General features: G+C 35.1%; 2 protein-coding genes across 9 annotated transcripts in view; one reads left to right on the top strand and one right to left on the bottom strand.

Annotated features, from left to right (window-relative positions):
• LOC129001721 (zinc finger protein neuro-d4-like) overlaps window positions 1-27,281 on the top strand; it is a 78,670-nt gene that overhangs the window by 42,867 nt on the left and 8,522 nt on the right. For 7 of the 8 annotated variants that reach the window (XM_054429126.1, XM_054429119.1, XM_054429118.1 and 4 more), the window contains one exon: window positions 1,107-1,331. In XM_054429126.1, the coding sequence (XP_054285101.1) occupies window positions 1,107-1,323 (217 nt within the window). In that variant the 3' untranslated portion in view covers window positions 1,324-1,331. Of the gene's footprint in view, window positions 1-1,106; window positions 1,332-27,281 lie in introns of those variants that run through there. The other variant, XM_054429120.1, reaches the window with a different exon arrangement.
• Window positions 11,515-15,979, bottom strand: LOC129001722 (Krueppel-like factor 10). Its single transcript, XM_054429127.1, has 4 exons — window positions 15,831-15,979; window positions 13,961-14,164; window positions 12,816-13,692; window positions 11,515-12,388 (listed from the first exon to the last, which is right to left on the bottom strand). Exons 1-4 carry the CDS (start codon window positions 15,882-15,884, stop codon window positions 12,147-12,149), a joined length of 1,377 nt encoding a protein of 458 aa, XP_054285102.1. The 5' UTR covers window positions 15,885-15,979; the 3' UTR covers window positions 11,515-12,146.

Consider the following 27,281-nt stretch of genomic DNA (forward strand, 5'->3'; position numbering starts at 1 on the left):
TTGTTAAAGAACAAAAAATTGTTTTAATGGAACCAGTCATTTGGTGAACTTCTATTCGGATAATTAATGCTCTACTGTTTTTGTCTAATCAATAAACAAGAAGGTAAACCAACGAGTTGTCTCTTTTTACTATACGACAAACACACTTTACTATTTGTTCTTCTCCAAGAATTGCTGACCATAAGTTGTGAATTTTTTTCAGAAGCTGTTTTCATTTTAAAATATTTTTTTCCCATTTTTATGCATTTACTGTAAGCCATATTTCTGTACCCATGGTGCTGTTCAGTAGAAATCAGTATTTTATTTTAGGTTTTTTACTGTGAATTGTAGTGTAAAAAAGATTATTGTGTACTTAATGCCATGACTGTGGATTTTGTTTTCTATTTCATGTAATTATTATTTTTTATAATAATTATATCTGTGAAAATAGGAATTGTTTTTTCCATACCTTTTCCATATTCAATTAAAACCAACTGTACAAGTAATTCTACATTGGAATAATTTTATACTTTGAAAAATTACCCTTCAAATGGAAACTTGTAGAATCATCTGTGCTTAACTTGCAATAATGAAATTTATTAATTAAAATCACTCAATGATTAGGTTATGTGTTAGGCATAAAACTACAAAAATATACATTATTATTACCAATGTGGACAACTTATTTCGTAGACAACACTTCATGGCTGTACTTATTATTTTTTGTCTAGGTAGAAAGGGTGTGGCAAAGTGAAATGGCTGGAATCAGCTATATGCATTTATAATCAGGGTGAAAATTGTTATTTTTTGTGCAACTATATATAAACACCAGGACTTGCTGCTTAATGTGGGCCAACTGTTCTGCTTATCTATGTGCATAGCATCTATGTTTCTCATCTTTCAATTTGTACTCTAAAATATTAATTAAAAAATTAATAACGTTTGGTAAGAGTAAGTTTTGAGACTTATAATTCTTTGTAATTTTTTGTGTTTTTTATTTTTTTGTTTGAACATTTGTTTGCATTTTACCCACACAATTCATCCAGTTACCTTTTCATTCATTATCTTTATCAACACATTTGTTTGTACTGCTAGAGTAATTAACCCAAATTTTGAATTACTTTCAGGGCTCTTAAGATACCAGTTTCCATAAAGCTATTTAACGAATCTACAACAAGTTTATTCTCCACCGTCACGGAAGTCGATTTGCGAAGGATTTCTGAAAATACAATAACAAGTTGCTCTTGCAGTTCAAAATGCCTGACAAAGAAATGTGTTTGTAGAAGAAATAAGGTAAAGTGTGATGTTAGATGCCATTTCCCGCTTCTCTGTGAAAACGAATGAAACGTTGTTGTTTCAATGATTGTCTCTTCTTAAGAATATAATATGTGTATTTCATGTTGATAAAAAAATATAATTTAAAACCTCTTATTTTATTAAAAACACAAAAAGCTCCTTGCTTGGTTGTTAGGAGAGTTTTTAATATGGCCACTGCTAGTTAAACATAAATAACAAAGCCCTATTCTACATTATTCTAATTTGTATCAGTAATTTTTTTCAACAAGTTGAAAATACATAATGAAACCAAATACATATTAAAATTTTGATAATGGTCGTATAGATTTACAGGATCTTCAATTAATTATCCTTGTATAAAACAACCGTACTGAAACGTCACCGCTACAATAAGCAGAGTGTGCGTGTACCGTGAGTGTAGGCGTGACGTCACCGAGACGACTTGCGACAGTCACAATAGCTAGATGCGCGTGCACACTTAATTTCGGCGGGAGACGCGCTCTCCGAGGAGTAAGGGTCTGTAGTCTAGTGGTTGCAGCTCTGTGTTGGACGTCTCCAAACCGATAAGTAGCTTTAGCATGAGTAGATAAAATAATAGGGGTTGGGGAAGGGTGTAGATTAGGGCAATGAGTTACTTAATTAGTTATGTCAAACTTTAAGCTCGCCAAGTCAGTCGTGGTCTCGTGTTCCAGTGTCCAGATTATTATAATTAATATTTGAATTCAGGTTAGTTACTTGTAGATATATTTATGAATCAGAATTAGTCCATTTATTTAAATCTCTGTTCACTAAATTAAATGTATTCAAACATAAAAGCTGGCTGTGATGTGCAGCTGAGGTATTATTGTGCACTTTGATGAGATTGTTAGCTTAGGTTGATTAAGGTTCGAGGAGTGACATGAAATGTGCATGACTTTGCGGTGGATAGAAGTAGAAATATTGGGCCCAACATTCAGCCAACCGCATTTCACCACAGTACACTTTTACTAGGGAATGTTCTTCTAAACCATAAATCTATATTTATAATACATTTAATACAAGGAAGTTTGGTCAAACTGGTTACTCAAGCTGAGGTTACTTAAAACTGTAGTTGGTGGCAACTACCTTCGAGAAAATTTTTTCAAACCCATTCTCGGTAATCTTAAATGACATTTGTAAAATGTAGCTGATTTGTAACTGATGGGAAGCTGATAGCTAGTACAACATTATTAACACAACAAAATATTTGCTACCAACTATTTAAACCAGTGCATTTATCAAACAAAACAGAAAATTGTGCCTATGCTCGATGCTCTGCCATCTTGGAAGATACAATGACTGGGTCCTTGGTCAAGAGATGTGAGATTTGTATCCTATCTGTGGCTGAACTTTGGTGGATGCAACTCTGATGTTGATGTCTTTTGCTTATTCTTACTGTGGGATCGTTAATTGGAAACTTTTAAATAAGGAATAGGAATTTACATTCATGAGATCGGAAATGACATGATAAAGACATATAGGCATATTAAATCAATAAGGAATTGTTTAGGTCTCAACTGTTGCTATTTCATTTCTGAACACTCGTTTGCACCCTGACTGTTATTACTATTCTGCCCTGACTAAACTATGTTCAATTTTGTGATTAATCTGTATTAGCATATTTCCCTATAGGACGGACCTGGAGTATTACTGAGGTGCTCATAAAGACCTAGGCCCAGTACCAATTAACTTTTCCATTTTGGTGTCCAGAGGGCAAAAACACTATTCGTTCAAATCTATATATGTGTGTGTGTTGGTGAACACGGCAACTCGGGTAATTTTTTGGTCCGGTTTTGGGATAATTGGGCAAGAGCGTTTAGCTGAAAAACTTTTTTGAGTTTGCAAACAAGCAAGATCGGAAAATGGAACGGGTTTTTATGGGGTTTTTAAGTAAAAAATAATGTTTCTTCCAATTTTTCCTTGTAAACATTAAAGTGCTCAATTTTTATTACATCCATCCTGAAGAGCTAAAAAAAACCTATAGATAAAATTCCTACGTTATTCATATGGAGAACAATAAATCTGATATGGTTAGTTTTTTTTTGGATATATTTTGATCAAATTTGACAAATTTAATGATGATGATAAAGATAATTTATTTGCACAATATACAAACTTGTGAAAATCACATGTACAGGTGCTTTGTCTTGATTTCTTAAAAATTGTTTGTCAGTCTTTAATTATTCTAAAACATAAATTAGTTCCTAAGATGTTGATCACAGTTTTTAATTTAGTGCTACAATACAACATATTCAAACATAACAAGGTATAAAATTTGTAAATCTACCGTTAACTAATTGGCAACTAAAAAAATAACAGAGAATAAAATACATGAACAATAATTAACAATTTTGACACAAACAAATGATTCCCGTAAAGTGGTTGAATGTGATAAACATATGAAAGTAGATAATATAAAACAATAAAACTCATGCTTTATTACATCCTATACTAATAACATTTTATCAGAAAGACGTTTTCCCCCTCCCCGTAGCAGCAAACCCAAGAACGTGTTAAATCTATTGCTATTTTAATATGGAATAAATATGACTTGTTCGTAGAAATTTGAGTAAAAATCCAATCAGACATATTAAAATTCGGTCAGCCTGCAGGTTTGCCGTGGCTGGAGTATTTTATAAAATAATGAGCTTCTTAAAAGAATAAGGTTAGAATGTTATAAATGCTTTTATATTTCTTCATCTGCTATTATAATTTTTTACAGGAGACAGATTTTTAAAACAGCATGATGTACCTATAACTTAAAACTCTTATTCAGCTTTTATATGTTTTGACACATTTTAAGTTGAGAAACTTTTAGTACAATGAAGTTTGGCTGAAAAACATCTTGATACAATACATTAAATGAAACTATCTCTCTGCCTATCTGCTGACGCATGCGTTTACGGTCATTTACGAATTCCTCATCTGATCTAATCATCAATCGCAACTTGACTAATCAACTATTCAATATGACTCAGATGTTCCAAAGATTGATGTAATGCACTTTTAGCTAAATACTTCAATGCAATTTTATTAACAGCAAAACATGATTTTTATTTTCAGGAGCAATGTATGTAACAAAGAAGATCCTCTTTTCTCTGTCATATTTGATCATATCCTAGGAGCCCAGAAACACAATAGTTTTCACACAATGCAGTAGTTCATAATTTAAGTATTTCCTGTGTACTGAATCCACACAGGGTATATCCCCTGAAACTGCAAAACTTCAAAATGTATCAAATATTAAGAGTGTCAAAATCAATCTAATTTATCCACACTTCAAGCAAGAGTATTACAACAATAATAAGCTGTTTTGAAATCAATTAGTATTATAGTTAACTAAAGTAAACAATAAGGTAAAATAGTTAGTTGCTAATCCTAACATTTTGATGATCTAAAACTGGAGCACGATAGCTTAATTATTATTGTGTTAGGGTTCTATTCATTTGGTACATGTTTTGATGTTGTTGACCATTGGTAAATATTTTTTTTTAAATTTTACATGTGAAAAGTTACACCAATTTATTTATTTATATTTTACCTCATCACTCAATAGGTTTTTGACCTCCGCAAAAATGCGCCTCCATTCATCTCAGTCCTCGGTTTTCTCGCAAGTTACTCCTAGTCTCCTGTTATTCAATCTTAGTTTAGACCAGGACTCACCTCAAATACTTCTTTGATAAGGGTGTTTTCTGGTCTCCTTACTACGTGGCCTGCCCATTTTAATCTTCTGCTTTTGATGATAGCTTCGGATGTTGGTAGAGATGTCTTAATTCTTGATTTCTTCTAATTCTCCATTTGCCATTTTTTGGGGCCATATCTTTTTCATAACACTTGATTTTTTTAAATATAAGTTTTTGCTTAGAGCTAAATTATCCGTTCCATAAATCAGGACTGGTTGAATTTAGCAAATCTAATTAACACTGTCCAATGTCTTGAAGGTGCAATTGAAGTAAATTAGAGTTGAAATCGAAAATACAATTCGTCACCAAGAGATTTTTAAAAGCATTCATCTTTGCCACTCATGGACCAAGTCTTTTGTCTATATCCTGTAAAAGAAAATACTAGACTGACCATATTTACAAAATGATGAATTGCAAAATTTTTTTGGAACATTGATACAATGAGCAGAAATCACATGTACCCAAAAATAGCTGCACAAATCCTTGAGACAAATATGGGATAGTTTTCACAAGAATCATTTAGTGGCAGCATGCTCCAATGACGTATAAAGTATATATGAACAAACAAGCTTACTAGATAACAGCCATTAGATAAGCTGCTGGTTTTAGCTATCACACTTTCTGGGTGTGTTCATTGCATGTTATTCAGTGACTTTGCACTAGCACTTTTACCTTTTGACTATTACATTGATACAATATTGTATTTTAACTTGTGCAAGAGTGCATTGGTACCACTACAGTCAGCAAGAAATCTTGTTTGTTTAAAATATCATTAGTTGAGATATTTTTAGGTTGTAAACAGCGGCTTCACAATGGATTCTCAGGATTGAGTGGGGCGTTGCGGTTTACTTAGACCACAATATGTATATAAGCTACTTTTGATGATAAATGTTGTAAAATTCTCTGGGTACAGCCATAGCTACTGTGTAAGGATAGTTTAAACTTATCATTTTTAAGAAACACCGGTTTTCCAAAAAAACTGCACTCGAGACTGTAATATGTGACAAAAAACAAGAAATGATTAAACTGATAAAAATCCCCATAAAAATTTTGTGATGTAAATTTGAATATAACTTAAAAATATTAAATGCTGTTTTATTTCAACAAGAAGTCACAATGGGTTTTAAATTATGAGATGGGTGGGAAAATATCTATATATTATATGAATACGTATTTAATTTATAAAAGAATTTTTGTGGGAAGCCCCCAATCCCATTTGGGAATTCTGGAAAATCCTTGAAATTCCTCTCTATTCTGAAATTACCTCCCCGTTTTGTCCTGGAATTTTAATGACATTTTTTATACTGCAAAATGGTTACATGTATTTATTTTTCTAATCGAAGGTACGTCATTTAAAAATTGCCATTTAATTGTCATTTAAAAAAAAGGTTGGGTGATTTAAAAATTAATCACATCCCTTAAACAAAAATGTTTGATATTTCTTGTGCTCTCCACGCATGTTTGATAACACTTTCACGACCGCCGATAATTGGTTTTAATGAGTATAATAAAAATCTTAAATCACCCAACCCCCACTTACCATTTAAAATTCCCTCAGTCTGCAGGTTTGCTGTGTCCGGGGTATTTTTATTTCTGTAGATTTCCTAAACACTACAATATGCTTAAACAAAGTAAAATTGTCATGGAACCAACATTAACATCCTTATGTCCTGAAAAGTCATAATTTTGTTCCGTAATTTTCTTTTCAAAACGTTTAATCCTTCTTTCATATCATTTAGAATCCTGTATTTACTTGGGTAGCTGAAACTTTGAATTAGACCAACTGAAAATGCATTAAACTTTCAAAATTAAATAGGGTAGAATCTTAAGAAAAGTAATTTAAAAAATCAAATTATTTCTATTGGACGTTTGGATTTGATTCTGGTGGATTTGTTCTGGTTTTCGTATAAAAATAGTTCTAAACTCAAGCGGTTTCTTCCACTTGGCCAAGACACACCGAAGGCGTGGTTGTGTGGTTCTAGGAAGAGCAGTGATCTAGTGGTAGTAATTGGCAAACTATCAGTTGGCGATTTTCCCATTTAAAGCACAGATGGTCGTAACATCACCTGTTCATGCATCTAACATGATATGGGGTTTACGCATGTAATGTTTAGCTCACTTTAGTGTCTCCCTCATATCATGAAATACACTTTATCCAATGGTTACATTCTTTGTATAGGGTGCTTAATCCTCTATTTTGCATGATACACCATACTCCTCCATTTAACGAATTAAACATTACACTAAGGAGGGGTATTTTAAAATTTAATTAGGTTTCCATCATATTCCCATTACAGGGGCATAGCTTTTTTAATAATAACATTCTGTCTATTTTATTAAAATAGTACCTGGGGACCGAGCTTTGCTCAGGTAAAATCATTAGTTTAATATGAAAGCAGTCTTAGTATTGCAGATACATTAATCCATTCCCAAACTCCACACTGCTCGCCTTTACTACTTCGTTCACCACTTCCTACGTCGTGGGTCTGTTTCCTTCCCTTCCCATAGCATTTTAAGATTGCAGATACCTTAATCCAATTGTCATAAACTGTTCCTGCACTCCAGACTGCTCGCCTTTACTACTTCCTTCACCAATTCCTACGTCGCGGACCTTTTTCCCTCCCTTCTCATAGCATTTTAAGATTGCAGAAACCTTAATCTAATCGTTATAAACAGATCCCACACTCCAGACTACTCGCTTTGACTACTTCCTTCACCACTTCCTACGTCGCGGCTTTGTATACCTCCCTCCCCATATCATTTTAAGATTGCAGATAGCTTAATCTAATCTTCAAAAGCAGTTCCCACACTCCGGACTACTCGCCTGGACTACTTCCTTCACCACTTCCTACGTCGCGAACTTGTTTCCCCCCTCCCCATAGCATTTTAAGATTGCAAATATCTTCAATTAATCGTCATAAACAGTTCACACACTCCGGACTACTCGCATTTACTACTTCCTACGTCGCGTTCCTGTTTCCCTCCCTTCCCATATCATTTTAAGATTGCAGATACCTTAATCTAATCTTCAAAAACAGTTCCCACACTCCGGACTACTCACCTTGACTACTTCCTTCACCACTTCCTACGTCGCAGACCTGTTTCCCTCCCTCCCGATACCATTTTAAAATTGCAGATACCTTAATCTTATCTTCAAAAACAGTGCCCACACTCCGAACTACTCGCCTTCACAACTTCCTTCGTCACTTCCTATGTCGTGGACGTGTTTCCCTCCCTTCCCATATCATTTTAAGATTGCAGATACCTTAATATAATCTTCAAAAACAGTTCCCACACTCCGGACTACTCGCCTTGACTACTTCCTTCACCGCTTCCTACGTCGTGGACCTGTTTCTCTCCCTTCCCATATCATTTTAAGATTGCAGATACATTAATCTAATCGTCATAAACAGTTCCCATACTCTAGACTACTCACCTTGACTACTTCCTTCACCACTTCCTACGTCACGGACCTGTTTCCCTCCCTTCCCATAGCATTTTAGGATTGCAGATATCTTAATCTAATCGTCGTAAACAGTTCCCACACTCCAGACTGCTCACCTTTAACTACTTCCTTCATCACTTCTTACGTCACAGACCTGTTTCCCTCCCTTTACATTGCATTTTAAAATTTCAGATACCGTAATCTAATTGTCATAAACAGATCCCACACTCCACACTGCTACCCTTGACTACTATGTATCGAGTTCAGTTTAATCTTTGCTTAATAGTAACAACTGATGTTTTTCCTTTTGTACTGTATTTTGTTTTGCTAGTATACTGTGGATAGAGAACTTCTGCGCATGCGCAAGCTAAGGTGCCCGTGGGTACAGAACGTTAAGTTATGTCGTAAAATGTAAACAAAATGATAACAATGGCAGAATGTTTTCTCATAAGGCCCATGTTAAATTTTCAAAAGTTTGTACTCATAATATGGCGAAAATTGATTTTTCCTGGCTATACCATTGGTCTAGAACTTATTTTTGACCCAGAACTTAGTTATTCCGTAAATATAAACGTTTTTGTTAGAGCCGATTTCCAGATCGAGTTGACAAGTATTCAAACTTTACTCGTATTATATATAGGATTGCAAGTCAGTTGAATGAGAATTCAGTATATCCAAGCCCCCTACGGTAATAGCTACATCCCCATAAGGAAATTCGCTAAAAACCTTATGCGTCCTCTTAAACTTTTTACCGGTCATCTTATATATTAAAAAAATTTGGTTTTTCTTTTCCGAGTTCGTTTGGCTCTTCTACCCGACCGATTTTCATGATTGAGGTCTCAAAGTGAAGGTATGAACGCACACATTTGCCATCAAGCTCCAGCATATAATTATCCATAATCCCACTCGGCTCATACGTAAAAGAAATTTGCTCCCCATGTATTTCTTATGGGAGTTAAATTTGGTTTCTCTTTGCTGACTTCGTTTGGCTCTTCTACCCAACCAATTTTAATGATTGAGGTCTCAAATTGAAGGTATGCACGCACAGATTTGCCAATTTAAGCTATTAGATTATCAAATTGGCCGATTTTCAAGAAAACGCAAGGTCAACAACAAACATTAAAATTATTTTTCATAAGGTATTTCTATGATAAAAAATAATAGCTCCAGTATTAGTATTGTTCAGGTTTCTTATATGTTTTAGACTCAAAATAATCATTAAATTATAGGCTTTAATTTGAGCTATTGATTGTTCGAATCAGTTAAGCTCAAGATACTGTATTACTATATCAAAAATCATTAATTTTATTTCTCAGACATTATATTTATTTTGATAGCTGCGGAGCAGCATGGGTCCTCTAGTTATAGATATAAAAACAGGTCCTTTTGTTAGAAATCTATCTTCGTCCAAATTAACAACAGGAAAGCAATTTGAAAATGAAGGCCCCTTGTGCCCCTCTAAAATAGCCAAAATACATTATACTTTGTGCTCGAACAGTATGCTATTTTGCCACATTAGAAAAGATCAGTATACACATGCAAACTTACTTTGAAGAAAACCTCTAATTTTTCTATTAATGTTGTCACATAGTTTTTTATAATATGGTAAAACTGTTAAGAGACGTCCCATTTTAAAATACCCCCGCCGCAGCAAACCTGCAGACTAAGCGAATTTCCATTTGCCTGATTGGATTTACACTAAAATGTCTCCTTAAAAATATCACATTTATTCCCTATTTAAATAGAATCAGTTTAACACATACTTAGGTTTGCTGCAACAGGGAGGGTAAAAGTGTTTTTTTATGTAAAATGTTAATAGTTGTTAAGAAATAAAAACATTTTCTAAATTTGGGCGAAATATGTTAATAAACAAGCAAACTACAACAGTTTACTTATTCTCCATAAGAATAACATGGGAATTTTAAATTAACAATTTTTTAGAATTTTCTCCGTAACCATTAGGCGCATTATAACGCTTCAATATACTAAATTATTTGTTTTTTTAAGCTCTACAAAATAGTTAGGAAAGAAATTGCAAAATTTTATGTTTTTTGGGTCAAAAATTGGAAAAACCCATTTTTACCCCATAAAAGCCCCCATAAACCGCCGTTCCCATGGTCCGATCATGCTGGTTCGCGAACTCGTTCGAATAAACGTAGATTTACACGTTTGTACCAAATTTCATCAAAATCGGATCATTTTTGCTCGAGTTATCGCGCTAACGGACACATATATATATATATATATGGATTTGAACGGATGGTGTTTTTGGCCTCTAGGGACCTCAAAACGAAAAAAAAAAATTGGTCCCGGGTCCAGGTCTTACCATGAGTACTACGGTAATAGCTTATTCCCTATATGGGAAATTCGCTAAAAGAAGAAAAATACACAAGCCTATATTTAGTAAAAACTTGAATTGCAAAAGGCCTAAAAACTGACACTAAAAACTGAAGGTAGATGTTCTATTTATTTCACAACCCCTTGAGATTTCTTTTTCAACCATATTAAAGAAACAGCTATCATTCTACCCAGGATATGTTAGGTTAATAAACTTGAAAACACTATTAATTATTTTGAAAATTGTTTCATTTTAATAAATAAGGTGATGTCTGATTGCGACAACAAAATGACCATTAAAATAAACTATTTCTACAAAATAACATCTTGAACACTAAACAAAGTTTATAGAAATAATAAAATTTCTAATCTATAACAATATTTACATCTGAAAAATCAAAATAAATACTTTATCAACTCTGCAGTCTGGTTTTATATGAAAAGTTCAGGCCTATCAAAGAAGCTGTTAACATTGAAATCACAAATATCACAATTTGAGTGAGGAAAGTTGAAATATCAAAACTATGTAACTATACAAAGATGAGGCTATAAGGAGTTTTGATTACTGACCATTTACTATTTGACTGTTCAAGCAGTGGAAGAGACTAAAAATATTCATAGTTACAATCTAAAAATATAAAATAGTTTAAAGTTCACAAATATGACAGTTTTGTTCTATGACCTCAGGGAAAAAACATTTTGATTGTTTAAATTATTTAGCCTTTGCTTTTATACAAAAAAAAAAAAAAAAAAAAAAAAACGATTAAATTATAACTACTACTAAAAATGAGGAATGGTAGGAATATGTTTTTATAATTATAAGTTATAAAAGAAATAGGAACAAAATAAAACCTTAAATTAGAACAGAAAGTGTGTGAAACAAACTGTTATGTCTCTGATTATCACAATTATCAAATGTACATCTTAAAACTAGTGCTATCGTCAATACTTCAGGTACAAAATTACTTTAGAAATGCACAAACTCAACATAATATGCATGTAGGATAGAAGTGTATAATCAATTTATGATCTAATCAATTTTACAGTTGACCTTTTGGCACTTAATGGCAATCTCGATATTGCTGGCTATCTCTGCTGGATCAATACATCATTTATTGACTTGTTTGCAAAGATTACATAACATTAATAGCCACAAGCTCGACAATGATAGATGAAATATGAGAATACCCCCGAGAAACCCCTTGTATCACTCATTACCCAGAAAACAAAACCCTACATGCGTTCTTTTAATCCCATCAAGACCCCAACTGATACAATTTTTAAGACTCATTAATTAAAAATAGGAAGACTGTGGGAAACTCTAATATTGCGTTTGTACAAGCCCTTGAGTATTATAGGAATACTTGGGTGATGTCGGTATAGACAATTTAAACCGCAGCTTGAGCAGGAATAACAAGACTGATTTGCATGGGGGAGGTGGGGAGGGGGGAGTCTTTGGTGTGGCGTTTGGCGTGCTTGGCCAAGTGATCTGAGCGCATGAAGCGTCGGCTGCAAACTGTGCAGACAAACTTTTTCTCTCCAGTGTGCGTCCGTTTGTGCCTGGAGAGTTCATCTGAACGCGAGAACCGGCGACCACAGTCTGGCCACTGGCAAACAAACGGTTTCTCTCCTGAAACAATTCAAATAAAATTACAAACTCGAAAACTTGAAGTGATTGAAGTTTTTTAAGTACTATGATTTTTTAATAAATTGTCCATGATCACTGAGAACTATGGATTTCTACCTTTATCTGTGAGAGATATCCCTAAAATTCAAATTATATCTCTTCAGGTTTAGTTTTGTTGACATCATCATTATTAAGCCATATTAGTCTTAAATATATTTGAACAGTCATTTATTTGGGGTTAGTTAAACCACTCAATTACCAAAGCCTTTTGGTGTAAGAAACATTCTGCACCAATGGAACTGAGGCTAACATAGTGGGTAGCCAACTAGAATTACCTGCTATATTTTAATCAGCTCAATAATATAGCTTTGCATTTACAGATCTTAGCTGTAACAAGTGACTCTGTAGAATATATTTTTTAAATCCTCACCCGTATGAGTCCTCATGTGAGCCTTCAGGTGAGAACTCTTGAAGTAGTTTTTGCCGCAACCCTCAAACTCGCATTCAAAGATCCTTCGCCTTGGGTCGGCCGCTGGGTCTTTGTCTTCAACAGGAGAGTTGGCCGCAAAGAACACAAAGGATGGACATATCTTGGGCATTTCCGGCGAGCCAGGGGGTGACAGCATGACATGGGCCAAGGGTGTCGTCTGGCTGGGAACCTTGGAAGCAGCAGACACAGGGATGAATGATCCTGAAACCTGAGACTGGATGAAAGGTCTCGGGTTGTTGACGGGTATGAGAGTTCCCCCAGTGAGAATTACTGTTTGAGTGTCCGGGACAGTGACGATCGGGTAGTAAGGCTTGGGAGCGATGGCGACATTCCTCTGGGGGGAGCTGGGTGATCGGTGAGGAGATGGTGGTGCGGGGGCAGGCTTGAGCCTGCTGGTCTCATGGATGTTCATCGATGGCGGTGAGACAGGTGACTGAGAAGAACATCCACTCAATACAGCAGAAAACTCCCGGAAAGTATCCTTATTCTCAACAATAATCTCCTCTTTGCGGGTACTCATCTTAAATTTAATACTCTTCAATATATTTTGGGAAGACACAAATCTGTTGGCAGGAGTGGGTAAAGTGTTATTGCTGATTGCTATTGAAGAATTATAGCTTTCGTTGAAGATATCACAGACATCGAGAGAATAATTGGAGTCATTGGGTGCGTGTACATTGGAGGAAGAATCCTTAGCGAATGGTTCAGAGGAGCACACACCGTCCTTGTTGACTTTCATGATGACAGAGACAGGAACTGATGTGACTTTGTGCTCGGCAGGGCTTGGGGTGCGAGGAGGCGTGCTTGACATCAAGAGCTGTAACAAAAACAATTGATTGATTCCATGAATTTTGTGAAAAAACAGAAAATAAAGATGGAACAAAGATAACTAAGAAGATGCATTGCTTAATTTTGTCCAAAATTTACCTTCAACCATTTAAAAAGTATACGCTACATTTTCAATTTGTGAGAAGCTAAGCAACTTCTCCTTCAAAGAACTTTTTTGCAAAGGTCATTCACTGTGAATTGGCCAGCTCAGCAAAACTGTTGATGTTTTGAACTTAAATTATGTATCTAAAACTCACCCTAGCTAGTTCACAGTCTCTCTCCTCAAGGCAGAGTCGCTTTCTCAGTGGCAGCTCAGCTTCATCACTATCTGAGTCTGATGGCTGAGGAGTAGGCAATGCCGACTCCAACCTGCTGCTCACTGCAGCACGCTTCTTCTTGCCCATGTAGCCATAAGAGAGGATGCTGCTGACAGCTTCCATGTCCACCGGTCTCTGGTACATCTGTAAAAAATGTACGGTATGACATCACGGTGTGGGGTGTGGTAACAAGTCAAGATAGCCTATCTAGTTAAAAGTTACGGTGATTGAAGGTTTTGTCAACTTGAGGGATTCGACAGATTCCATCCCGATTTGTAAATTATGTTTTAAAAATCACTAATTGCCCTAAAACTCAGTCTTGAGGAGATAACCTTACTCATCAACGTGCATTAAATTGCTCTGATTTTGCAGCACTACCGGTATCTTGAATTTAGATATCAAGTTGCTCGTTAATATGCCAAAAAAATAATTCTCAGAACCTTGTAACTTCTTTTTCATTATGTTGTTTTAGAGAGAGGGACTAGACATTTTACATCAAGGAATAATCTTCACAGTGTTTCTGAATTTTAAGTTAAAGGATTTTAAGCATTATAGTCAGTGGTAGGTTATAGAATAGATGGGTGAAGAGAGGACGGTTTCTAGCAACAATTTCATTTAGAACAAAATATTATACTGTAGACCCTACTTGTTATATTTCTATACTTATAAAAAAAATGGTATTAACTTATTACTTAATTAGCTCTGTACATCTTCTAATGCAAATCATACAATGATTCTGAAAATAAATTTCTATAAGAATAGCTTTTTCTTTTGCCAAATGAAAGCTAGGGAGTGGAGCTATTTTGCAACGCCATTATTTTGCATGCGGCGAGCTCGTGCGGCAGATGTAAGTAAACACAACAAGGCGGCGTCATATCGTCTGAGACACGCCGCGAGCACTCTTTGATCACGTGATGAGCACGCACTGCCTCCATGATCGCCGCTACATCGCCACGGCCAAACAACTATAAATAGCGTCGCTGCTGTCACCGCCTTCATGATAACCTCTTGGGGAAAGTTTCGCCTGTTTGTGATCATTCAGTGGCCGCATGATAGTGACCTTGCCGATTACCCCCTGCAGAATTGAGTATTGTTATTTATGGCCTCCGATTGTAGCGAAAAATTGTTTTAATTTTAGAAATTTGAATACGACTTGAGTTTAATTTGTTAGACGTTTAATATTACTCATTAGCTTATATAACTCAAAATCAGTAAAATATAACTTGACACAAGATACAAATACTACTTCACGAATGTAGGGTAAACTTATGAAAACGACACCATCATGGGTTAAATCTGTGAAAGAATCCAACTATGTCTATGTGAAAATAAAATTATTGTATACAAAATTAGTGATTACACTGTATTCGCTCAAAGATAGGGTGGCCGACCGTCGAAAATAATTGTGAGAATGGCTTTATATTTTTATAAATATTTTACACTTTTCAAAATTTAAATATTTTACACTTTTCAAAACATTTGTTTTATAAAATTGACTAACGAGCGTAATTTTTATTTTTTGTTTTTATAATCGAACAAGTAAATTCGCCACATAATTCGATTACCACAATGACAAAAAAAACCTAATAACTTACCGTACTGAAATTATTCTTTCAACAACAATGTAAACTTCGCTATGCAACAGCAGTCTACCAACAGTTTATAATATGTGTTTCCAAGTTTATGTAGCACAAAGTAGTCGATAAATAAATATTTTCAAGGAAAGTAAAATTTACATTTATTTATAAATATATAAATTTTTATATAAAATTTCGTGATTTTGCAAATGTATGTATTTTGAGTTATTTACCTTGTGCTGCAAAGGCGGTGGCGTATGCGGGGGTGACAACTGTCCTGTAGGCATTGTAATATCACCAACTCATCAGAGCTTGACTCAAGTAACAACTAACACCACCGAAACCAACACTGATCCAGGGTGCGATGTGTTCACGCGGTCTGGAACTGGGGCGGGAGCGGCGACCAATGGCGTGCGAGGGCTCGGCCGCGACGACCAATAGCGAGGCGGCTATCACGTGAACAATGCGTGCTCGTGGCGTGCTGCTCACGTGATCACTGGCTGATCGTGACGTCACCGCGCCGTTACGTCAGTCGCGTCATATTGATCAGCCGGGCCTCCTGCTGCAGCCGCACGCCGCAGCGTCGCGTGCAGGACATTGGGAATGTCACTGAATTTAACTGTTGTTTGGTAAAATGTAATTGTTATGTAGAATATTTACATACTGTACATCAAATCTAAACATGGACAACAACGGTACATAGACAATTTGTAAATTCAAACTAAAAAGACAATGAAAAACGTTTAAACAGGAGGAAGTAAATAAACGGTATCAGCATTCTGACACATACTTTCTCCCATAAGTTTGTCAAAAACTTATGAAACATCATGAAATTGTCAAAAACCTTTATCATGTGTAAGTGGTGAGAGTAAATAACTGTATACGCAAATGAGATTTGTAAAATTTTGTTCAGAATTTAAAGGATTATAACATGCTAATTTTTTTTCAAAATCGTTCGGGCCATTTTTGAGGTAATCCGATTTTTCTGTTATTTTAAGGGGGTTTTATGGTAAAATGACATAATTTACAATAACTTTTGAACCGTAATTTATACAGAAATGTGATTTGTACCATTTTGTTCAGAATATAAAGGACTATAACATACTAAATTTTTTTCAAAATCGTTCGGGCCATTTTTGGGAAAATCATATTTTTTCGTTATTTTATGGGGGTTTTATGGGAAAATCCCCATTAAAAATAAAAATTTTCAAAAAATTAAAAAAAACTATCAAAACTGTAAGGAGTATAACATACTATGTTAAATCAAAACCGGATGTTTTTCTAAAATCTTTTTTTTTGTTATTTTATGGGGTTTTTATGGGAAAATAACATATTTGACTATAACTTTTGAACCGTAATTTTTACAGATATGGGGTTTGTACCATTTTATTCAGAATTTAAAGGGCTACAACATACTAAATTTTTATCAAAATCGTTCGGGCCGTTTTCGAGAAAATCTGTTTTCCCGGTTTTTTATGGGTTTTTATGGGAAAATTCCCATTAAAAATCAAAATTTCAAAAAAATGAAAAAACGCCTGGAGATACCATGGATTAGAACCTACATACCAAATTTCATCGAAATCGGACCACAGGTGTGGTCTCTAGCTCTGTACACATCCAGACACACAGACACACACACACACACACACACACACAGACATCACTTCGAAAACCACTTTTTTAGGTCCAGGGGGACCCAAAACGAATATATCCACTCAAAACTCAAACTCGAAAATTTTGACGAAAACAATACTTTCTCCATATACTATGGTATAGGGGGAGAAAGTAAAAATTGGCTCAGGTTTTTATGTTTAGGACACAACCGTTTATACACGCGCCGTGGTATTTTCTAAAGTGTTTTTGCGAGGGACCGGTCCAATCCCTGGTCGCATTATTCTTCTATGTAAATATTCTTTGGAATTGGAATTACAATGGTTGAAGTATAGATATTAAAATTAAGTGTAAAAGACCTAAAAAAAAGCTTGAAATATCATTATTACCAGATTACCTGGTTCTAAATCTCTTAGACAGTAGTATCGCTACATAGAATAAAAAAACTCATGTTTTAGATCTCAGCTCACGATTTGTTTAAATAATTTAATTTTATATTGTTATTTTTTGCTTGAAATATGCTAAAGCTACTACTTAATACTTTACTTTGAAAAGATCTGTCGATAAATAGGGACTAACAAGTAACAAAAGTGTTATTTATTTGTATCATATTTGCTGAATGCTCAAAGAGCTAAACAGATTGAAAAATAAAAATGGTGATACAAATATTTCACCTGATTTTAGTGTAGGCCTGCACATCTGCTAGAAATGTATCGTATCCGGGCATCCCATCATAGACATTTCTTTCGAAAACAAGAATATGTTTAGTATTGAAGCGTTGTTGTACGCCCAATAGTTACAGAAAAAATCAGAAAACTGTAAATTTTAAATTGTATATAATTCTTATGGAGAGTTAATAAATTGAAGTTAGCTTGATTACGGATATATTATTTGATCAAATTCTGCAAGCTATTAACGTTTCATAAAAAACTTTATTACCTTCCTTGTATCAGCAAACATAAGAGCTCATTACAATTAATGTTATTTAAATATAAAATTAATCTTTTATTTTTTCAATGGAATATTTGTATGACAATCCAACCTCGCAAATGGAAATTCGATTAGTCTGCTGGTTTGCTGTGGCGAGGTATTCGTTACTACAGTATTCAAAGAGATGCTGAGATTGGGGAATCCTGGGGTGATAGTTATTTTCAAAATACAGTACTGTACTGGGAATTAAGGAATAGTGTGTTATTCATTTAGAATAATTAATTATTTTGTCGAAATTTAGACTGGGACTAATAATTGTGACGTATTTGCTCAAAGGATAGTAAATATTCTCATTTTTATTAAAATTCCAATGATCAAGGCATTGATAATATACTGGAGTCCAGTTTCAATTCCGTTCAAAATCTACAATAAGTATATAAATATAATAAACGATGTTTCTCGCTATGGAACCGGCAACCTTTGCCCCTGACCCCTTAGCTGAGTTTAGGAAAGATGTACTGAAAAGTGGCGTGAGCTGGGAATAGGGAAGATATTACTACCGCGCTGGGGCGCGCCTCGGATCATTGGAGCTACAATAACGGCATTGACTCTAGTTTAGACTTTTCTCCAAATATAAAACGTTACAGCCTTAAAGAGAGTCGAGGATTAAAGGGTTAGTCGAGAATGAAGTCGTATAGGCTTTAATGAAGGTAAATGAAACGATAGATTAATTATCAGTTAGTATAATATTAATTCACCGCCATTCAGCAATCTGTACTGAGCCGTTCATAGTCCTTGACACCACCAGACAACCCTACATTCTTTGAATGGGTCTTTCCATGAGACATCTTTCCAGACCCCATTTAGCTACACATTTTAAGTCTATAAGAATCTTTCAAATGTTTAAGGAAAATGTGGTTATCTTCTGCAAGGAGCCAGTCCTGACGTGCAGACTTGAGTTTTACCCCTAATGACTTGTTTGTTCCGATTCATTCAAGGATGTTCCTTGTTTGCTACTAGTCTCAAGGGTTGAACACCAAGCTATAATTAGCCACTGATTGATTCTGGGAAATATATAGCTTGTTCCGTGGACTAGGATCGTATAACTGATCACATTCACATAATCATCTAACCAATGTCCGAGATAATAGGATTTGTGGGAATTTAGAAGAGGATCCGGCTTTGTTGAAGAAAATTCAGTCTGGTCAATGATACTATAGACAGATAGGGATTGACATTTTCCTACTTTTTTACTGTGATGGTAGGACACTGGTAATAATTAATTAAATTCGCCCAAAAAGTACTTTCATTATTGAAATTTGCATTAGCACCATCTGCAGGTAAACTAATTGTTCATTGTATTCAGCTGTTTAACGTCATTGATTGTTTACGTTTGTTGTAAGGGAACGGCTCAAACAATCTATACCTTTTCTGTGTTGTATTTCGACCCAGATTTTCGACACGAAATCCTCAGATGAGGCCTGCTGTCCAACTACATGCTCACTTAACACTTCGCCCCCCAAAATATTTGACAGGTTTTCACTAGCCTTTTGGGTGGATAGTAAACAACTAACAAAAGAATTTGTCCTGAATTTACGAACAGTGGCCGGAATCCTACACTCAATCCGAAGTGTGCTAAATCGTGGTACAGGTAGGGAGTGTGGTCTACTTATTATTTACCTTATTTATTAATATTTATCATCACATCGTAGAAATGTATGAATATTCTATTCTCGTAGTATATTTTACTAGATTAAAACAATAAATCCTCAAGAAATTAATGTTAAAACTTTTTTAGCTCTGCATGATACTACTGGAAATAAATTGCAAAATTGGATCATATGAGGTTAAAAATGGCAAAAACCAAGATATTCACCCCATACAAACCCCCCCCCCCCATGAACCCCCTTCTCATAATCTGACATATATATGTATACATTTGAACCATACCGATGGTGTTTTTGGCCTCTGGGGACCTCAAAACGAAACAGGAAATGGGTCCCGGGTCTAGGTCTTACCATGAGACCTACGTTACTGTAAAAACTTATTCCCTAAATGGTAAATTTGCAATAATCAGTAGCATCAAGTTATTACCTCTAAAAACCCTATAGTATTTTGAGAATCCAAAATCCTCTAACAAGTTTTTCAACAGGTACTGTCCCTGCACTAGGTGGATTATTGTGAACAACGAAGGATTTGTGTTGTCCTTGTTGAACAGTGGAGGATTTGCAAGGGCGTGTTTGGCCCGGCCTCTGGCTGTTTGCTATTCCCAGATACAGTATATGCGTAACAAGTAAAATTCCACCTAGCCACGTGACAGAGTGGTGATAACGACCTTGCGGTGGCTGTCGCAGTCCACACACACACACACCTCCGCCACGCGTCTGGCTGTGACTGTGCAGCACAGACGCTGCCTAAGCCAAGACAAGTACATGTCTTGTCTTCCCGTCAATCCTCCTAGGGAGATTTCTACTGCGTATTTTATATCCTGAAATAGTAACTAGACTCTTCATCGATATCGCTTTAGATCTTAACATTTTATCCGAAGAAGTTGAGTGGAGATATCTCGCCTTGCAATCAGTTTGTTCAACACTAGGTAAAAATATGTTTAATGGTCCGAAACAGGACCCAGCTGACTCTGGACAGTGGTGGTTCTAGGACCTTGTCAAAGGGAGGAGTAGACTTTAGGAGGGTAGACAATATCCTTCTGTTTTCTTTTATTTAGGCCTGTTTACCTTATGTAAACTTGTTTGTGATAGTACTAGTAGAGCGGAATTTACCCCTTTTATAGGTAATACTAATTTATACAGAGAATTTGTACCTAATTTTAACTTTGACGTCTGTTTTTTTTTTCTAAATTGCTCTAAAAACTATATCCAATGACCACCGTCAATGATATTACTCTAGCTAGTTCTGATAGAACACAATGTAATAAATTATTCTGTAACTAGCAATTATTTTATCTCAAATTATTGCCAGGATTAGACAAATTTATAGTGAAATCTGTAGATAAGCGGACGAAGAAAGCTGTACAGTGTACACACCCACGTGGTGGAGGCGTGTTAGCACGTGATACAGATATGAGATAAGCATGATCACGTGACAGCCGGGCCTCCGCCACAAACAGCTGTGCTGCAATAAACCAGCTGATCTGGCAATTATTATCTTAACCTTAATTTATCGCTATACTTATTCTGAGAGCTAAAAATCGAGCTTACCCTTCTAATTGTTGGTTAATTTATTCTTGGTTTTATTATTTAAGAGTTAATAAAATGTTATAAAGTTAATCGGAATCGGAAGTGGTTATTGTAAAAATTAACGTTTTGTCTAAAAAATAAACATGAAACATGTCAAACTCACCATATGATCCATGAAACATGTTAAACTCACCATATGATCCATGAAACATGTCAAACTAACCATCTGATTCATGAAACATGTCTAGCTCAACTTTATGAATCTACTACAACTACGATAAACTCAACTAAACTTCAACTTCAACTAGAGATGAATTGGATGGTGGTTATCTATCATGGTGTTAATCTTATTCATCTTTAGTCAACTCGCTGATGCCTACGTGATCTACCATGAGCGCGACTACTATTTCCACACTTGGCAAATAAAGATTGCCTCCTAACCTGATTTCATCTAGACCTTCCATGAATGAATCGTCATTGTTCAAACCCATTTAAACAACCGCCACTTCGAAAAGTTAGGTCAGGTGGAATATTATTTTCCTAGTTCTCTACTCAACTCAGTAGGGTATACTCATAAAATATCGTTTTAATGAAATCTGAAATTGAAAAAAATGGGAGAAGAAAATTAATAAAAGCGGTTTTTGTAAACCGGGTGATTTTGAGGAAAAAAATGAATTCTTAATTTTTTTCTTAAATTCAACCCATAAAATCGGATATTAACTTAATTGACTCCTTGTTTAACCCTACTAATGAAATTACTCCACTTGGTGGCCACACTTGAACCAAGCCTACATGACATAAGCCTCGAAGTAATAAGTTTCGCTCAGTAGTGCTACAGTGTTTACGGAAACATCCTTGACCCAGACTAGTCGCCGAGTCGCTCCAAATCGTCCAACAAGGACATCGACGACTCTACAGGTCCTACAGTCACAGACAAGAGTAATTTTGATCAAAACATGTTTGCTGGTTTAAATAGGATAGGATGGTTCAGGTTAATATGTATGATCAGCTAAATCTAAATAATGTTAACACTTCTTTTATTCTAAATCACCCAACAGAATAATAATGTTTAGCATAGGCCTACTGTATTACAAAGATTACTTGGTAGCTCTTCAAAAACATTTAATTTAATTTAATAATTTAATTGAGCAAAATTTCGGCAAAACTAAGATAATATCGCCATTGGTACGAACGTGTGGGGAATAGCAGAAGGCTCGTCATGACCCAACATCGGCCTCTGGCTGTAGTCACAGAGAGCGACAAGTCCTAAACGTCTGTGCCAGTATTTTGTTAGTTTGGCAAAATTTTGCTCAGTTAGATGATTTTGTGTCCGTGTCTTAGTGTAGGCTATGTGTCGTGTCCCTGGTGACTTTTCGCAGCCCAACAATAAAGAGGAATCTATTTTACAGCTTGGTATCTGCTCGAAAATGAGCCATAACCATGGTCGCATAACCGAAATACATTTACGATAGGTAACACGTAAACTAGGAGCTAAATATTTTAGATCTATTTGAGTTTGAAAAAGAAGCCTGCGTTGTCGAAGATCATATCATTTTTACTGAAAAATTCGTTAAGTACATCATTTTTGTAGATTTCAGTTTAGGTCACGATTAAAACAAATAACACTTGTGATGAAATGTTATATTAAGTTTTCCCATTAACTCCAGCTATTTTAACTTAAATCCTTTCCTTGTTTAGTTTAATTTTAGAAAACCTTTACATAACAGAAACAAACAGAGACGGGTAAGTTTGTTGAGCCAACACTCAAACAAGATAACCAGAGATACCAAGCATTAAGCACGATGTGTGGCAATGAATCAGGACTGTTTAACTAATTGTATCTTACTTTTCTGTGTTGTAAGTGAACTTTGGCACTTGAGATAAGTATCAGTGCGTTCATCAGCTACGTGCGTAAATTGTGACGTCACCAGCAATGTTTAGGTCATTGTTGACCCCACGAGAGGCGTGAAAATAAGTCCAACGTTCATAGAAAAGTCGTGTTTGTAATGTTGAGATGTGTTATATGGTTACCATACGTGTGTGTACTGACGAAAACAGCGAATGACTTGTCGATAGTACTTTGCTTATAGTTCAACCATTGATTATTGGTTAAACTATAACCACTCTCCAATGGTAGTCATCTATATGGGACGACTTTTAAATACGAATTATCGTAAGGTAAACATGGGAAATTCCAGAGCCACTGGGGCAGCGCTCCAAGGGAGTGCATGGACGGGAATGGGACAGAAACCTTCCCGGGAGTGTGTAGTATAGAACAACTTCCCAAAGTTTCATCACGATCGATGACCGGTTTGGTAACGCACAAAGGACAAACAAACGTACACTGGATTATATATACAGTGTGATTGAAAAGTCCCGGAACGGTTAAATATTTTAAAAAATAATGCAGATAGAGCTAAAATACTTAGTACAAAGTTACAGGGCATAAAACTCTATTTTAACACATATTCAGTGATCCAATAACTCTTCAGGGGGACGGCCCACAAGGAGTCGGAAGAAAATCTTAAATGGAAGCATAGGTCAATATGCGCATCAAATTAAAGGTCTTTTTTAGTAGAATACAATGCCGCAAACCGCACTTCAAAAGGTTGATCCTGCACAAAATGGCAGATGTTCAACGATTTCTTGAATCCGCCATTTTGAATCTTTGAACGACTGCCATTTTTTACTCAGGCATTCTTTTGAGCTTGAATTTACGGCATCGTAATCTAAAAGTGAAGACCATTAATTTGATGTGCATATCGACCTATTCTTACGTTAACAATTTTCTTCCGATTCCTAGGGCTGTGCCCCCTGAGGAGAAAGCGTATAATAGCAATGTAAATTAAATGAATCTTTGAACAACTGTCATTTTGCGCAGGATCAACCTTTTGAAGTGCGGTTTGCGGCATTGTATTCTACTAAAAAGAACTTTAATTTGATGTGCATATTGACCTATGCTTCCATTTAAGATTTTCTTCTGACTCCTTGTGGGACGTCCCCCTGAAGTGTTATTGAGTCACTGAATATGTGTTAAAATAGAGTTTTATGCCCTGTAACTTTGTACCAAGTATTTTAGCTCTATCTGCATTATTTTTTAAAATATTAAACCGTTCCGGGACTTTTCAATCACACTGTATGTGATTTGTTCAAACATCCAACAATACCCCATACAAATTTAACGAATTTCAGTCACTTTGAGGCATTAGGGGTATTTACAATGCAATTGCACCTGCGAGGGTGTAGTGGTGTGGGTTTGTAGGTCAAGGAACACGCTCACCTCAACCCATCCATTCAACCCCCGCAACGGCCTCGTCTATACGTCTACGTCTACGGGACACTGTTTACGAGGGCTACAAATGAGAATTGACGTCATGCAAATGTAATGAAATAAACGTTTATTGTTGCGGATTTTATACAAAATGTAGGCACAATCTGTGGAGTAATGTAAAATATTGTCTGTTTGTTTTGTTTGAATGTGTTAAAAATAAATACCCCCGCCGCAGCAAACCTGCAGACTAAGCGAATTTCCATTTGACTGATTGGATTTACATTGAAATGTCTACTTAAAAATATAACATTTATTCCCAATTTAAATAGAATTAGTTTAACAAGTACTTAGGTTTGCTGCATCAGGGAGGGTAAAATTGTGTTTTTTTTTTGTAAAATGTTAATAGTTAGTAAGAAATAAAATAATTTTCCAAATTTGATCAAAATACGTTCATAAACAAGCAAACTACAACAGTTTACTTATTCTCCATAAGAATAACATGGGAATTTTAAATTTACAATTTTTTGGAATTTTCTCCGTAACCGTTAAGCGCATAATAACGCTTCAATATACTAAATTATTTGTTTTTTTAAGCTCTACAAAATGGTTTGGAAATAAATTGCAAAATTTTAAGTTTTTTGGGTCAAAAATGGGAAAAACCTATTTTTACCCCATAAAACCCCCCGTAAACACCCGTTCCCATGGTCCGATCATGCTGGATCGCGAACTCGTTTGAATAAACGTAGGTTTACACGTTTGTACCAAATTTCATCAAAATCGGATCATTTTTGCTTGAGTTATCGTGCTGACGGACACATATATATATAAATATATATATATATATATGAATTTGAACGGATGGTGTTTTTGGCCTCTAGGGACCTCAAAACGAAAAAAAAATCGGTCCCGCGTCCAGGTCTTACCATGAGTACTACGGTAATAGCTTATTCCCTATATGGGAAATTCGCTAAAAACGTATTCATTAGCATTATAAGCGTTGGTGTTACATATCCTAAAAGCGACTTCTAACACTGTATTTTTTAGTATCTACGCAAGTGGAGTTTGTACCAAAAGTCCAAAACTGTAACCTCACGCCCAATTACACACAATTTACAACGTGATGATAAATAACTTATGTTACACGGACATTTTGAACAAACTTGTATACAGTAACGTGTTTCAGACCGATTTGATTTTGAGGTTTTCTTGTTTATATGAACAAATACAAAGAACACAATCGATAAAATAAAATGGTTTCAGTTCAATAAATTAGATTATTTCCTATAGAGGATATTCGCCAAAAGCTATTTCTACACCTATAATCAGTTTACTACTTAAGTTGACTAACTAATACATTCGAGTTTGTGGTCGTCGTTTAAGGCCTTTACCAAATAAAATTATAGGAAAATGGAACATCAAAATGAAGCTTGGAGTGTGTAGATTTGCAAAAAAGTATTGGTTTGGACGAATTTCCTAAGAGCCATGCCGGATTCCCAAGGGGATCTCTCTGTCCCACATGTCGGTTTCCAAACGGCTGCGCCTTTCATGCTTCCTGAGTAGAAATTGATTTAATTGATGAAATGAAACAGCTGGTCGATGTAAACGTGTTTGTTTATTTGTGTGTTATTTAGGAAAAAGGTTATGTTTAGTTAGAAACGTTTTGTAGAATATTGTTCACACTTCTCTTTCTGATTTAATATGGTAAACTACAGGTGAAGAGGCTTGACTCTAAGTGAAGAATTAAGGTAACACATAGGCCTATCCAATAATAAAGTAATTTATTTTATTGTTACAATACTTAGTTATGTTATTAGATTTATTTTGGGGTTATTGACATAATACACGTAGGGTTTAGAAGTAAGTTACAGTAGTTTTAAACTCACATCAACGCCACTTATACGCTGTAATGGTAGCCTAGGACATTTAAACCCTCATTCAATATATAGAAACACATTTTACCACAATATTAGGTAAAATTTACATTTTTTTCTCTAATGAATAATATATGTTTAACTATTTTATACAGCAGATCGAAAGAACGGTATTATTTCCTTCCGTGTTCTCTTCCCATTGCGAAGCACTTGTGGCAATATCAGCTCGTACTTACTATAATTCTATCTCTTAAATGCTGTATTGTATATTAAATGTTACAAAATTTGACCAAACATTTGATGAATGTATTGCTTAATATCTATTCTGTTTCTTCTATTCAACAACAGATGAACATGTAACTGTATTCGTTCCTTATGTAGTGATTTATGAAAAGGCGATCATGTTGTTCTCGTAACTGCATAAGTATATAACACATGTGTAACACATGTGTGTTAGTATTATAACACATTAATTTTAATCAAAACCAGATTTTTTTCCTAAAATCCGATATTTTGTTATTTTATGGGGGTTTTATGGGAAATAACATAAGTTACAATTACTTTTGAACCGCACTTTTTACGGAAATGGGATCTGTACCATTTTGTTTAAAATTTTAAGGACCATAACAAAATAATTTTAATCAACACCGGCCTTGTTTCTAAAATCCAATTTTTTCATTTTATGGGAAAATAACATAATGTACAATAACTTTGGAACCGTAATTTTTACGGAAGTGGAATTTGTACCTATGGTATACTAAATTTTAATCAAAACCGTTCGGGCCGTTTGAGAGAAAATTAGAT

The sequence above is a fragment of the Macrosteles quadrilineatus genome, unplaced genomic scaffold (assembly GCF_028750875.1).
Source record: "Macrosteles quadrilineatus isolate MER2022 unplaced genomic scaffold, UCM_ALF_1.0 Scaffold_8__2_contigs__length_117827958, whole genome shotgun sequence".
Classification (NCBI taxonomy): domain Eukaryota; kingdom Metazoa; phylum Arthropoda; class Insecta; order Hemiptera; family Cicadellidae; genus Macrosteles; species Macrosteles quadrilineatus.